At 43.3% G+C, this 12,036-nt stretch overlaps 1 protein-coding gene across 8 annotated transcripts in view; it reads left to right on the plus strand.

The window, feature by feature from the left end:
- The window catches only part of SHROOM2 (shroom family member 2), a 189,535-nt gene that overhangs the window by 130,911 nt on the left and 46,588 nt on the right, over window positions 1–12,036 (plus strand). For all 8 annotated transcript variants that reach the window (XR_005592685.1, XR_005592686.1, XM_039520010.1 and 5 more), the window contains 2 exons: window positions 559–3,199; window positions 6,251–6,351. Coding sequence is in view for 6 of the 8 variants with exons in the window: in XM_039520010.1 (XP_039375944.1) it covers window positions 559–3,199; window positions 6,251–6,351 (2,742 nt within the window). In the remaining 2 variants the exon portion in view is untranslated. The remainder of the gene's footprint in view (window positions 1–558; window positions 3,200–6,250; window positions 6,352–12,036) is intronic.

The raw sequence follows: 12,036 nt of genomic DNA on the forward strand, positions 1-12,036 counted from the left end.
TAGAGGGATTTGTGGCAGTGGTTGCAAGCAGCACATTGTGGTTTAGAAGTGAAGGGTTGGGTGGTGTTTGGAGAAGCAGGTGGGATTAAAGGAGGTTTTGTGAAGGAAACAGGCAAAGGTAAGAAAGAGGGAGAAAGGGGCAAGAGTTTAATAGGGAGGGAATGGGGTTGGTGGTGGTATTGGAGATAGAAAGAAAATTGGAAACTTTGGGGTTTGGTGTCAGGAGATGGGGATGAAGGGAGGGAGGTCAGACTTTTCTTTGAATGTCAACATGATCTTACACAAAGGGGTGATTCCAGGAGAAGTAGACTTTCTTACATCTCATTATTCCTGTTGTGCAGGAAGATAAACTTGAGATGCAGCTGCTGAAGTTCAGGCACTGTGTTAATAGTGGAGGAAGGATGAAGCCTTGACTCCACCTGCTCAAACCACTAGGAGACATGTCTCTCTGATAATTGCTGTCTGGGTGGATAGTACCAACCCCCCATTTAAAATCAACTTCATTGTTGTAGTTATATTGACTTACTGCTGATGATATTGTATGTTCTTCTGTTATAGCTCCTCCTCTCATGACCTGTCAAACTCATGGGATCAGTCAAATCTGCATCGCACATCTGAGCGATTCAGTTCCCTGGGAAGTATGGACAGCTGGGACCACACTCTCCAAACATCCCAGTATGGAAGGCTTTCCTCTGCAAAGTCCAACAATAGCATTGATCATGTAGGGAACCAAAGCAAGCGGGATTCCGCCTATGGCTCTTTCTCCACTAGTTCGAGTACCCCTGATCACACTCTGTCCAACATGGATGCTGCTTCAACGGAGAACATGCTGTACAAAGTAGGCCACTGGGACACTGCAAAGCATGGAAATAGCAAGACTGGCCAGTTAGTGAATGATAACAGTGGACTGGAGGAAAAACATGGATACTTGCCACTTCCCATTCAATATGAGACTAGAAAGAGCCCTAGATTGGAGGAACAGCCTGATTCCAAGCTCTCTGGTTCTGGAAGATCAAGTTTTGGACCTATCTGGCATGTTCCTGATAAAAAATCATCCTCCCCTCCACCACCACCTCCACCTCTCCGTAGTGACAGTTTTGCTATTACCAAAGGCCATGAGAAGGCCCATGGTTCAGTGTACTCAGAGGGTGCCAGCACCCAGCACTTTACAGTTCTGAACCAATCTCCACATAGGAGGGACTGGATCTCAGAAACTGCAGAACAACCAAGAAGACCTGTTAGGGCAAGTGACAGGAGCACAGATGGAAAGAGGGTCAATAATTCCAATTACAAATCTGATATTAGTGTGGACTACAATTTGGTCTCTGCTGGTGATAGGTACAACAATAATTCAGGAAATTCTAACAGACTGCAGTCCTCTTTGTCCAGCACTGATGTTCGGTTTGCACAGCCTGCTTACGGTTACCACCACCAGCGCCAATACAGCGATGAAAGCACTTTCTTTCACCATGCAAGGGCTTCGACTTCGCCTAAAGAGCAGCGACATGTTTCCTCTTACAGTGGCAATAAAGAGCTACCTGCCAACCACTTTCACTGCTACAGTCCAAACCAAGCCAGAATGTTCAGTGCTTCTTCTAACAATGATGCAGCTGAACAGAAGGTGGACAACACTGGACAGAGTCGTTATTATTGTGTCACAGCAAAACAGCCTACCCAGGGAAGCTCACGGCCACTACAGCTCAAGGATGAATGTTGGAAACCTGGAATAGGGGCTGATGTTTCCCCTGGACCACATGAAAATCCTGCCGTAGTCACGATGGTCCAAAAACCAAAGTACTATTTACCGCAACAACCTGTCGAGCCTTTGCTAGAAGGGCGCGAGAAGAGTGGTTACTATGTAGTGGACAGTGGAGGGGATGTTAAATCTACTGTAGTGGAAGATCCTAAAAAAACAAGTTTTACTGAAAAACCTGGTCAAAAGAAAAACTTTGGCAGTTTCGAGGAAAATGACAATAGCTACAATCAGCAGGAGTGTACAAAGAGCTGTGTCCCTATCACTGAACACAGAGCGGCCCAAAAAGAAATCAAGTGGCGACCAGAAGACAGTAGTAAGATTTCTGCTCAGAAGACCCCAATTTTGCACTCTTTAGCTCAGGAAGGGAAAAACCAGTCTGACAACTGCCTGGAAACTGGAATGGATAGACAGCCCCCGTTTGATACGCATACAGCTAAGCAGGCACGCAGAAGTGATCGCTTTGCAACAACCCTGAGAAATGAGATCCAAATGAGGCGAGCGAAGCTGCAGAAAAGCAAAAGCACTGCTACCTTAATAGGGTCAAGCGAAACAGAAGAGGACACTGAAAACTGGAAACCAGATTCAGTGGAGAACTTAAACACACCTTCAGAGAGTTCTTTTACCGGCTCCTACACGGATCACCTGAAGGAGGCCCAGGCCAGGGTCCTGAGGGCTACTTCCTTCAAACGGCGGGACTTGGAACCTAGCCCTGCTGATTATCTCCCCAGGTCACCCGAACGGAAGACAAATAATTGCAACTCTTCCTTGTTGGCTTGGGTTTCTGAAGATGTGTCAGGTTTTCTTGAGGCTATGCAGGCTAAACCAAACTCATCAGGGGGTGTCACTCATCATATCTCCCGCATTGGAGCTAGGAAGAGGTTCACAGCAGAACAAAAACTGAAGTCTTACTCTGAACCAGAGAAGATGAATGAAGTGGGGGTGTCAGAAGATGACTGCTATCCTCACCGCCGTCCAAATACATCTGACGAAGCCCTGGGCTCTTTTGCAGATAAGTGGAAATTCTTTGAAGAAACGAGTAAGCCCACATATCGTAAGTCTGCACAGAAACAAACTCCCTACAGTCTGCCTGAGAGGCCTGATAAAAAAGCTCATGGACATGAGGGTGAGGAGTCTTGGTATGATAGACGGGCTCGGGCAACCTCTTTTGGAATTGAAAGTACACGAGCTGCAAAAGATCATGTCCATTACCTTGCTCACAAGTCTGCAGACAAAGTGGTGAAAACTGAACAGCCTCAGAGGTTGGGAACATTTGCAGAATATCAGGCATCCTGGAAAGAGCAGAGGACACCTCTAGAGCCAAGGAGTTCAGGAAAGTACCATTCAGCTGATAACATCCTTGATGCAAGCCATGAGCAGCATGAGAAACCCCAGTACACACATGAGAGATCCAGATCGTCTCCTTCTACTGATATCTACAAACAGGTATGGGGCTTTCATAATCTCCTCTTACCTTAGAATGTGACAGAAGAAAGAAAAATAAATTGTGTATGTAAGTGTTCAAGTATAGTCAAAGAACACATGTAAAGTATTATTGTATTATTACAGGTAGCTCACATAAAAAGGCTTTACAGTAGTGTAGCATTAGTAGTTCAACATGGAATAAAGTACACTGAACTAAACAGTTCAGTCACTTGTATTGTCACTGGCATGAATGAAGAGAAAATAAACTGGTTAGTTTGATTGTGATGTTAGAATATATAGCTGGGACGGATTCTATTTTTATCAGTAAATATATGTAAACGTTGATTTCACCGGATACACACAAACCAACAAAAGGATATTTCCATCAATGACAATAGACATTCAAATAGGCAAAGTAAGAAAAATGCTGCTTGAGAATTTATTAGAGTTTGATTTAAGGATATTTGTTTTGTATATTTTATTTGTTGACAATTTGCGGTTTAATGGTTAAAAACCTTTCACTTTTTGAATCTCAATATCTATTATCATTAAATAATTATTATTTGATCCCGACCATGGCTTGACACCCCAAGAATTTCCTTCAACTGTGAAAATTTAAATAGATAAAAATAGATTAAAATGGTTAAAAATAAACATCAATATTATCTATCAAAATTATTTAAAAAATTGAATTCTGCTGAGCCAAACTGTATCTCATACTTTACATTAGGGATGAGGGGAGGATGATGGCAATAAACTAGGGGTCTCAAACTCAAATGACCACGAGGGCCACATGAGGGCTAGTTCATTGGCCCGCAGGCCACATCACTGACACCCACACCACCCCCGTCACTGCCCCCGGCCCCGCCCCCTGCCCGCCTCTTCCTACCCCTTCCCTGCCCCCAATTCAACCCCTTTCCTGAAGTCCCCACCCCAACTCTGACCCCTTCCTGCCCCCAGAGGGTGCATGAGGGGTGTGGTGGGGGCTCAGGGCAGAGAGTTGAGGTGCAGCAGGGGGTTGAGATGCAGGCAGGGGGCTCAGGGCAGGGAGTTGGGGTGCAGGAGGGGGTTGGGGTGCAGGCAGGGGGCTCAGGGCAGGGAGTTGGGGTGCAGCAGGGGGTCGGGGTGCAGGCAGGGGGCTCAGGGCAGGGTATTTGGGTGCAGAAGAGGTGTGGGATGCAGCAGGGGGATCAGGGCACAGGGTTGAGGTGCAGGCAGGGGGCTCAGGTCAGGGAGTTGGGGGGTGGGGTGCAGCAGGGGGCTCAGGTCAGGGAGTTGGGGGGTGGGGTGCAGGAGGGCTTCGGGCTCCGGGGTGGCAGTGGCGCACACCGGGGCCAGGGCAGGCTGCCGGCCCCACTCCCACTCCGCTCCACTCCGGGAAGTAGCTGGAACCATGTCCCTGCGGCCCCTGGGGGAGGGGAGACTCAGGGCTTCGCACGCTGCTTGCCGTGCCTCCAGGTACCTCCTCCGAAGCTCCCATTGGCTGCAGTTCCCTGTTCCTGGCCAATGGGAGCGGGGTGGGTAGGGGGGTGCCTGGAAGCCCGGGCAACACACGGACGGAGCCCTCTGCTTCTGCCAAAAGTCTACTCAGCTCACAAGCAAAAAGCAAGTTAATTTTTAACTTTGCAGTGTGAGTGAGGGGACAGTTGGCAGGTGAGAGAAACTGAATGACTGACCGTTGTGCTATTGTTATTTTAAAGGCATATTAAAGCTGCTGCAAGATTGCCTCATGTGTAAGGAAGGGATCCTAGTCGGGGGGAGGGTACCGTCAATTTAAACTGAACTGCCTCCTCTGCAAATACAAAATATTGGGCTTGAGTTAAAAACAAAATAGGGTATCACATATTTATAACATTCCTCCCCCTTTTCCCTTCCTCTCATTTCCTGCGCTTCAACTCCCTTTGCCCCGTTTTAAGAAAAAAAAATCCAGGAGTCAAAATTTAAACAGTAGTTTCAGACAAGATAAGAGATCCCTTAGGAAAAAACTCACTTGGTCTATAGTTTGGATTTAATTTAAACAAAAGTCTTCACTAGGACTTTTTGGAGTGACGGAGGGAGGAGTTACCTGTATAAACAATCTTCTGGGCTGTAGCTTACAAGTGACTGTTTTCAAAAGCAGAAATTTTATTCTGAAGAGGCAGGAATAGCTTATTTATTCCTCTTTTATTGCCCATCCAGCAATAAAAATCATCCTGTAATGTTGTGTTTCCCAAACTTGGGACGCCGCTTGTGTAGGGAAAGACCCTGGTGGGCCTGGCCCGCCAGGGTCTTTCCCTACACAAGCGGCGTCCCAAGTTTGGGAAACACTGCTGTAATATATACCATACATGCACTGATTTTTGTCAGTGGCAGCTACTTGGATTGGCACAAAACAAAACAAACCCAACCCCCACTCCCCAGCCCCACCAAAAAAAATCCACCAATGCCAAAACCCACTGTTTTATCACTTGGATAATACAGTGCTGGGTGTATTGTAGATTTATATAATAAAATCTATTGGAGTTAAAGAAAATTAAAGGTATTTTACATACTTCACATGTATAATTTAGTTGGTTTGAGTACCCAGTGCAATTGTATTCCCCATGAGTTCAGAATTTCTAATACAGTGTTAGACTTCGGGTGTGGTTGTTTGAAGGTACTGAGGTAATACAGTTCTGGAAGGTCAATGTTAAGTGTTTTATTGAGAAACAAACACACAGAAAGAAGTTCAGAAGTCCTCAAATGCTTGCCTGTATTAAAATGCTAACAAGGCTAGGGTAAGTTTTTTACTATACTTTGGTTTTGGCAAATAGAAGTTGCTAAGGTTTATAAATATTATTTTTAAGTGTTTCCTTCTAGACAAGTGAGATAAATTAGTAACACGAGCACAGCGAGGTTCATAGTGCCATAGAAGATGTCACATGGCATACTATACAACCCTTGAAGCCAAACCAGCATAAGACATGTTACGTTACTGACTTTATGTATGCTCAAGCAGAGTGAACCCACAAATGAGAGGTTCCATAATAATATATTTTCAGGAGACTGAAACTTGATGACTTGGTGTCTTATTATGTTATAAACCCTTTCCAGGAAGTCACAGTTGAAGTAAGGAGGCAAACCGAGGATTCAGGGGAAGATGGGGAGTGTATTTCCTCCAAAACTAACACTGATGAGCAGAATTGCACTCTAAGGTAGGTATGCTTTTCTTTCTGTCTCCAAGGCTGAAAGTTTTATATGAGGACTATGATAAGCGAATGAGCTGGACGTTTGCCACCCAAAATAAAAGTTGAGGTAAACTCATGTTGAACATCGTACTATGCCTTTTTTCCCCCCCTCACGCACGATATAACAGCTCTTGGAGCTAAGATGTCTTCTGACTGTGGAGTAGACCTTTTAAAAAAATTACCTAGTGTCCAATTTATTGTATTTTCTTCAGTCCCAGCAGAGTCTTATTATGAGGGTGTAGGAAGAGATCCAATCTTAATATTCATCAATTAAATGCTTTTAAAGACAAGGAAGTGTTAGATTTTCCTAAAGGAGTGTGTCAGGGATACACGTGGCAACTACTGTAGGTATAAGAAGTCAGTTTTCTGTAAAGATAAAATTACTGAATGTAAAACAGAGGGCTCTCAAATGAGATTTTCCACTCACCAATTATTAGGAGAAAAACAGCACAATTCTTCCAAGCTGCCTAGCACAGTTGGGACCTAATCCTGATTTGGGACCTCTGGGTGCTATTGTAATAAATAATTGAAACTAAGTACTTAGAATCTTTAAGTGGCAGACTGTCTCAATGGGAGAGAATTTCTTAATATAGCAAATGCACATACAATATGAGTATAGCTATGCATGTCTCATAAGATCAGCAGCTGATGTGTATTATGTATAATATGTGTTCATTATTTTCCACCTTATAAACTATATATTATGAAGATGGATGGTTCTATTGGTTTAAGTGATCTGCTGTGTTGTTTTGATTATGTGTAGCTCTTTGTATTTACTGTGCAGTAGCTTTTAAAATGGTGTGTGTGTGAGAGAGAAGAGAGAGCCTGGACTAGAGATGACTGTGTAGGCAGACAGCATCTCTATATAACTAAGATGTTTTCCATCTAGCATTGTGGAACCCTAGTAACAAAAGCAGCTGAATAATACACCTACGCCAGCATTTTAACAGTGTCTGTGGAACACAATCCTCGCTTTCTAACATAGAATCCATGTAAATCACATGACTGGGCACCAGCTGTAATAACTTTTTTGTTTTAAAGCAGTAAGCTGTTTTCACATGCTGTTGCAGCTCTGTTATTTGACCATTGCACCACATTGTAGGAAAAGGTTTAGTAAAGTGGTCTCTTTCATGGTCTTTCCCTCAGCTCTTTGTCTGATGCCAAGGCCATTTAAACTATGTAGAGGGCATATATGTCTTTAGTGGACAGTTTAATTTTCATGCCATGAATGGTCACTGAATGATAATGAATGGTTATTATGTGGAAACTGTAAAAAACCATTTTTAAAAATGTCACTACTATAGTGAAAGGCCTAAGTGATAAGGGAACTAGTCTCATTCATCATGATCTCGATTAAACCTATGTTCTTTGGAGTTTCTCTAAAGAAATTTGATTTCATATTTTTTCCAAAGCTAGCAATTTGTAAATAATAATTTGTTTAATCTGGCTAATCCGTGTTTAGGCTTAGAACATTAACCAAATAGGCCTATGGAGAAAATATTTGCTTACTGGCGTGTTTAATCTTTTTTTTTTGCTACTTGTATAAAATTACACTGCTTATAAGCCTGATCCTGCATCATCCACATCAAATTTTTGGATCTTTGCCATTGGCTTCATAGCTGCAGGATCAAACCCTAAATCTTTAAATGGCTTAAACCTGTGATGACCTGAGCTTTCTGCCAAAAAGTAATTTCATGAGATCAATGTATGGGGCTGAAATATTCTGTAGGTTGCAGTCTCCAATCTGTAACAGAAAAATTATAGCCAGCTATTTGAGACTCCCTTGATTATTTTGTGAGTAATAGATGATTTGTTGTTTAAAATAAGTGTGTATATTTTGTGATTATTACAGATACTGTGTATATTGTCATGAATGCTGAATTATTTGTGAATCTAATCTCTTGTATTGAATCTTACATGAAAAGTAATGAAGTATTAAAATAACAGATTATACATTTTCCCCCCATACTCTTTAAAGTGAAATTACAGGGCTTGGATGGCTGATTAGTAAATCAGTTTGCTTGTTTTTTCTTTGTCCGTTTTATGTATTGTGCTTTTTCAGCCCAGAATGGAAACAATTTCATTTTGTTTGCTTTGCATGAAGATGTTTATAATACACCAAAAATTAACAACCACTTTATGGATTTGGCTTCATTTTTGATTTAGACTATAATTAATTTATATATTTAGTTAAGTTGCTTAGTACCATCTCTGGAAAAACTAGGAAGTGTCTGAATTCTAGTATCCAGTCCTCTGTTTTATGTTTATGGGAACAGCGAGCAATGGACCACTTCTAGATATAGTTACAACTGCTCATTCAAGTAGCACTACTGCTATGAATTGTAAACATTCAAACTCGCATTCCCACGCACATTGGGTACAATTCCAAGAATTGTCAGAATTCCAAGACCAGTTCTGAACTTCTAGGACTGAAACATATTCAAAATTATACTAGTAGGGTTGCTACCTTTCTAATAGCTGGTAACCGGACCCCAAGGCCTACCCTCTGCTCCTCCCATCCCTCTCAATGCCCCACCCTTGCTCTGCCTTTTCCCCCAAAGCCGCGCCCCCACTTTGCCTTTTCCCGCAAGGCCCAACCAACCCCCCCGACTCTGCCTCGTCCCCCCAAGGCCCCGCATCCATCACTCACTCCTCTTCCCTCCTCCCCCCGTTACTCGCTGGATCATCTCAAGGAACCTGCCTGCAGGTAGGAAGCAGCCCTGGCTGAGCGGGGCTGGCGCGGATTAATGACCCGGTGCCTCCCCACAGTAACTAGACTTCTGGTTCAGGTGCCATTTAGGGTTGCCAAGTTTTCTTTTTGACCAGACTTTGCAGTCAAAAACCAACTGTCCAGGTAAAACTTGGACTGGTGGCAAGTCTAGTTACTACTGACATGCAAAACAAAGATAATGCAATGTGTGCATATTTATTAAAGGATATTGATTTCCTATATAAAATTACCATTGAAATGACTTACCAAAATTCAGCAAGCAATAGATAACGGTACTGTGTGTTTCATAGCTGACTGTATACATTATGCAGAGTCTTATTTTGTCAGAACTGGCCTCCCTTTTTTTTGGTTTGTTGTCTGATGTGAGCAAATACTTGCTACACTTTTAGCATCCCCTTAGAGGTCACTGAACATTTTAAACAGGCGTAGCCCTTGATATTCAAGGGGTGTTACATTAAAAAGGTTGTCTTTTAAAAATTGGACCTAGAGAGAGTGAGAGTATGTTTGTATGTGTGTGTGTGCGCCCGCAGCACAAGTCAGCCTGCATCAAAAGAAAAGCATACATTTAATAGTTTATTATCTGATTAACACAATTATACTGCCTACCAGTGAGAGGTTCATAGAATCATAGACTTTAAGGTCAGAAGGTCATTATCATCTAGTCTGACCTCCTGCACAACGCAGGCTACAGAATCTCACCTATCCACTCCTGTATCAAACCTGTGTCTGAGCCATTGAAGTCGTCAAATCATGGTTTAAAGACTGTAAGGTGCAGAGAAACTTCCAGCAAGTGACCCGTGCCCCACACTGCAGAGGAAGGCAAAAACCGCCCAGGGCCTCTGCCAATCTTCCCTGGAGGAAAATTCCTTCCCGACTCCAAATATGGCGATCAGCTAAACCCTGAGCATGTGGGCAAGACTCACCAGCACCCAGGAAAGAATTCTCTGTAGTAACTCAGATCCCACCCCATCTAACATCCCATCACAGGCCATTGGGCATATTTACTGCTAATAGTCAAAGACCAATCTCATTATACCATCCCCTCCATAAACTTATCAAGCTTAGTCTTGAAACCAGATATGTCTTTTGCCCCCACTACTCCCCTTGGAAGGCTGTTCCAGAACTTCACTTCTCATGGTTAGAAATCTTTGTCAAATTTCAAGTCTAAACTTCCTGGTGGCCAGTTTATATCCATTTGTTCTTGTGTCCACATTGGTACTGGGCTTAAATAATTCCTCTCCCTCCCTGTTATTTATCCCTCTAATATATTTATAGAGAGCAATCATATCTCCCCTCAGCCTTCTTTTGGTTAGGCTAAACAAGCCAAGCTCTTTGAATCTCCTTTCATAAGACAGGTTTTCCATTCCTTGGATCATCCTAGTAGCCCTTCTCTGTACCTGTTCCAGTTTGAATTCATCCTTCTTAATCATGGGAGACCAGAACTGCTCACAGTATTCCAGATGAGGTCTTGCCAGTGCCTTGTATAACGGTACTAACATCTCCTTATCTCTACTTGAAATACCTTGCCTGATGCATCCCAAGACCGCATTAGCTTTTTTCACAGCCATATCGCATTGGCGGCTCATAGTCATCCTGTGATCAACCAATACTCTGAGGTCCTCCTCCTTCTCTGTTACTTCCAACTGATGTGACCCAGACTAGAAGGAGCTAGTCTGTAAAAGAAGCCTACTAGAACATCTGAGGGTGAATATTAATCCCTAAATGCATGACCTTGCACTTTCACTATTAAATTTCATCCTATTACTATTACTCCAGTTTACAAGGTCATCCAGATCTTCCTGTTGCTTTTTTACATTTAAGTGGTGTCAAATATAGTATCAGCACTTCAGGCCTGACCCAGCTCTAATTAAAGTAAATGGACATTGTAGGGATTTGTTCTCTCTCTTCTGAATTATCTGGTATAAACCACCATTGAAGAGAGAATACCAAACTAGCTGATCTATTTGTCTGTTCAGGTATGGCAGTTCATGTGTTCCGAATACACTAAATAAAGAGGAGATTCAGCTGTCCACTCTTACTGTACTGCCTTGCTGTGAGCTATCCCATAGAACAGGGCTGGCCAAACTATGGCTCTTTTACCGTTAAAATGCGGCTCATGGAGCCTGCCCCCCCAAATCCTCCCCCATTCTCCACCTACCGGACCAGGGAAGGGAGGCAACTCAGGACTTCTGCCTTGCAACGGGTGGTTCAGTAGGGGCTTCTGCCCAGTGGGGAGGGAGGGGGGTCTCGGGGCTTCAGCCTTGCGGGGTGCACCTGCCAGGGCTCGGGGCTTCAGCAGGAGCAGGGTTGAAGCCCTGAGCCTCATCAGGCGCCTCCCATGGGGCTGAAGCCTGAGCTCTGCCCCCCGGCAGGTGTGCCCCAGCTCTCAAACTTCTGAAGATTGTCGTATGTGGCTTGGAGGGCTCAGTAAGTTTGGCCACCCCTGCCATGGAATATTTTGGTCTTTCATTATGTGGGCCTTAGCAACATGTATTGTGGTGTATATCAGCCTGCAGTGTGATGGGGAGGAAGGAAGAGACTACTATGCCAGTAAATTTAAGTTATAAGAAACTCTTAAACAGTCATCTATCACAGCCATGATCTCACATGTTGACTGTGAGACAACCAGAGCTGTTACAGCCTATTAACCAATTAAACTGCATTATGCAAACTAAGTAAGGATTGAGTGAGTTGTGTCTGATGTCAAAATCTCCTAATGAAGGGCATTGTGAACTTGAATTGAAACTGAAAGTTTGGGGGCTATAAAAGTCAACAAGAAATTCAGATTGTTTTCCTGTTTCTTTAAGAAACAGAATCTTATAAAAATAAACATGCAGAATAGCTCTCTTAGTTAATCTGTCTGCTATTTCTAAGGTGCCTGTCACTGATGTATCAGAGTGCTGAGGTAAGGGTATCAAATG

Source organism: Mauremys reevesii, linkage group 1 (genome assembly GCF_016161935.1).
Source record: "Mauremys reevesii isolate NIE-2019 linkage group 1, ASM1616193v1, whole genome shotgun sequence".
Taxonomy (NCBI): domain Eukaryota; kingdom Metazoa; phylum Chordata; order Testudines; family Geoemydidae; genus Mauremys; species Mauremys reevesii.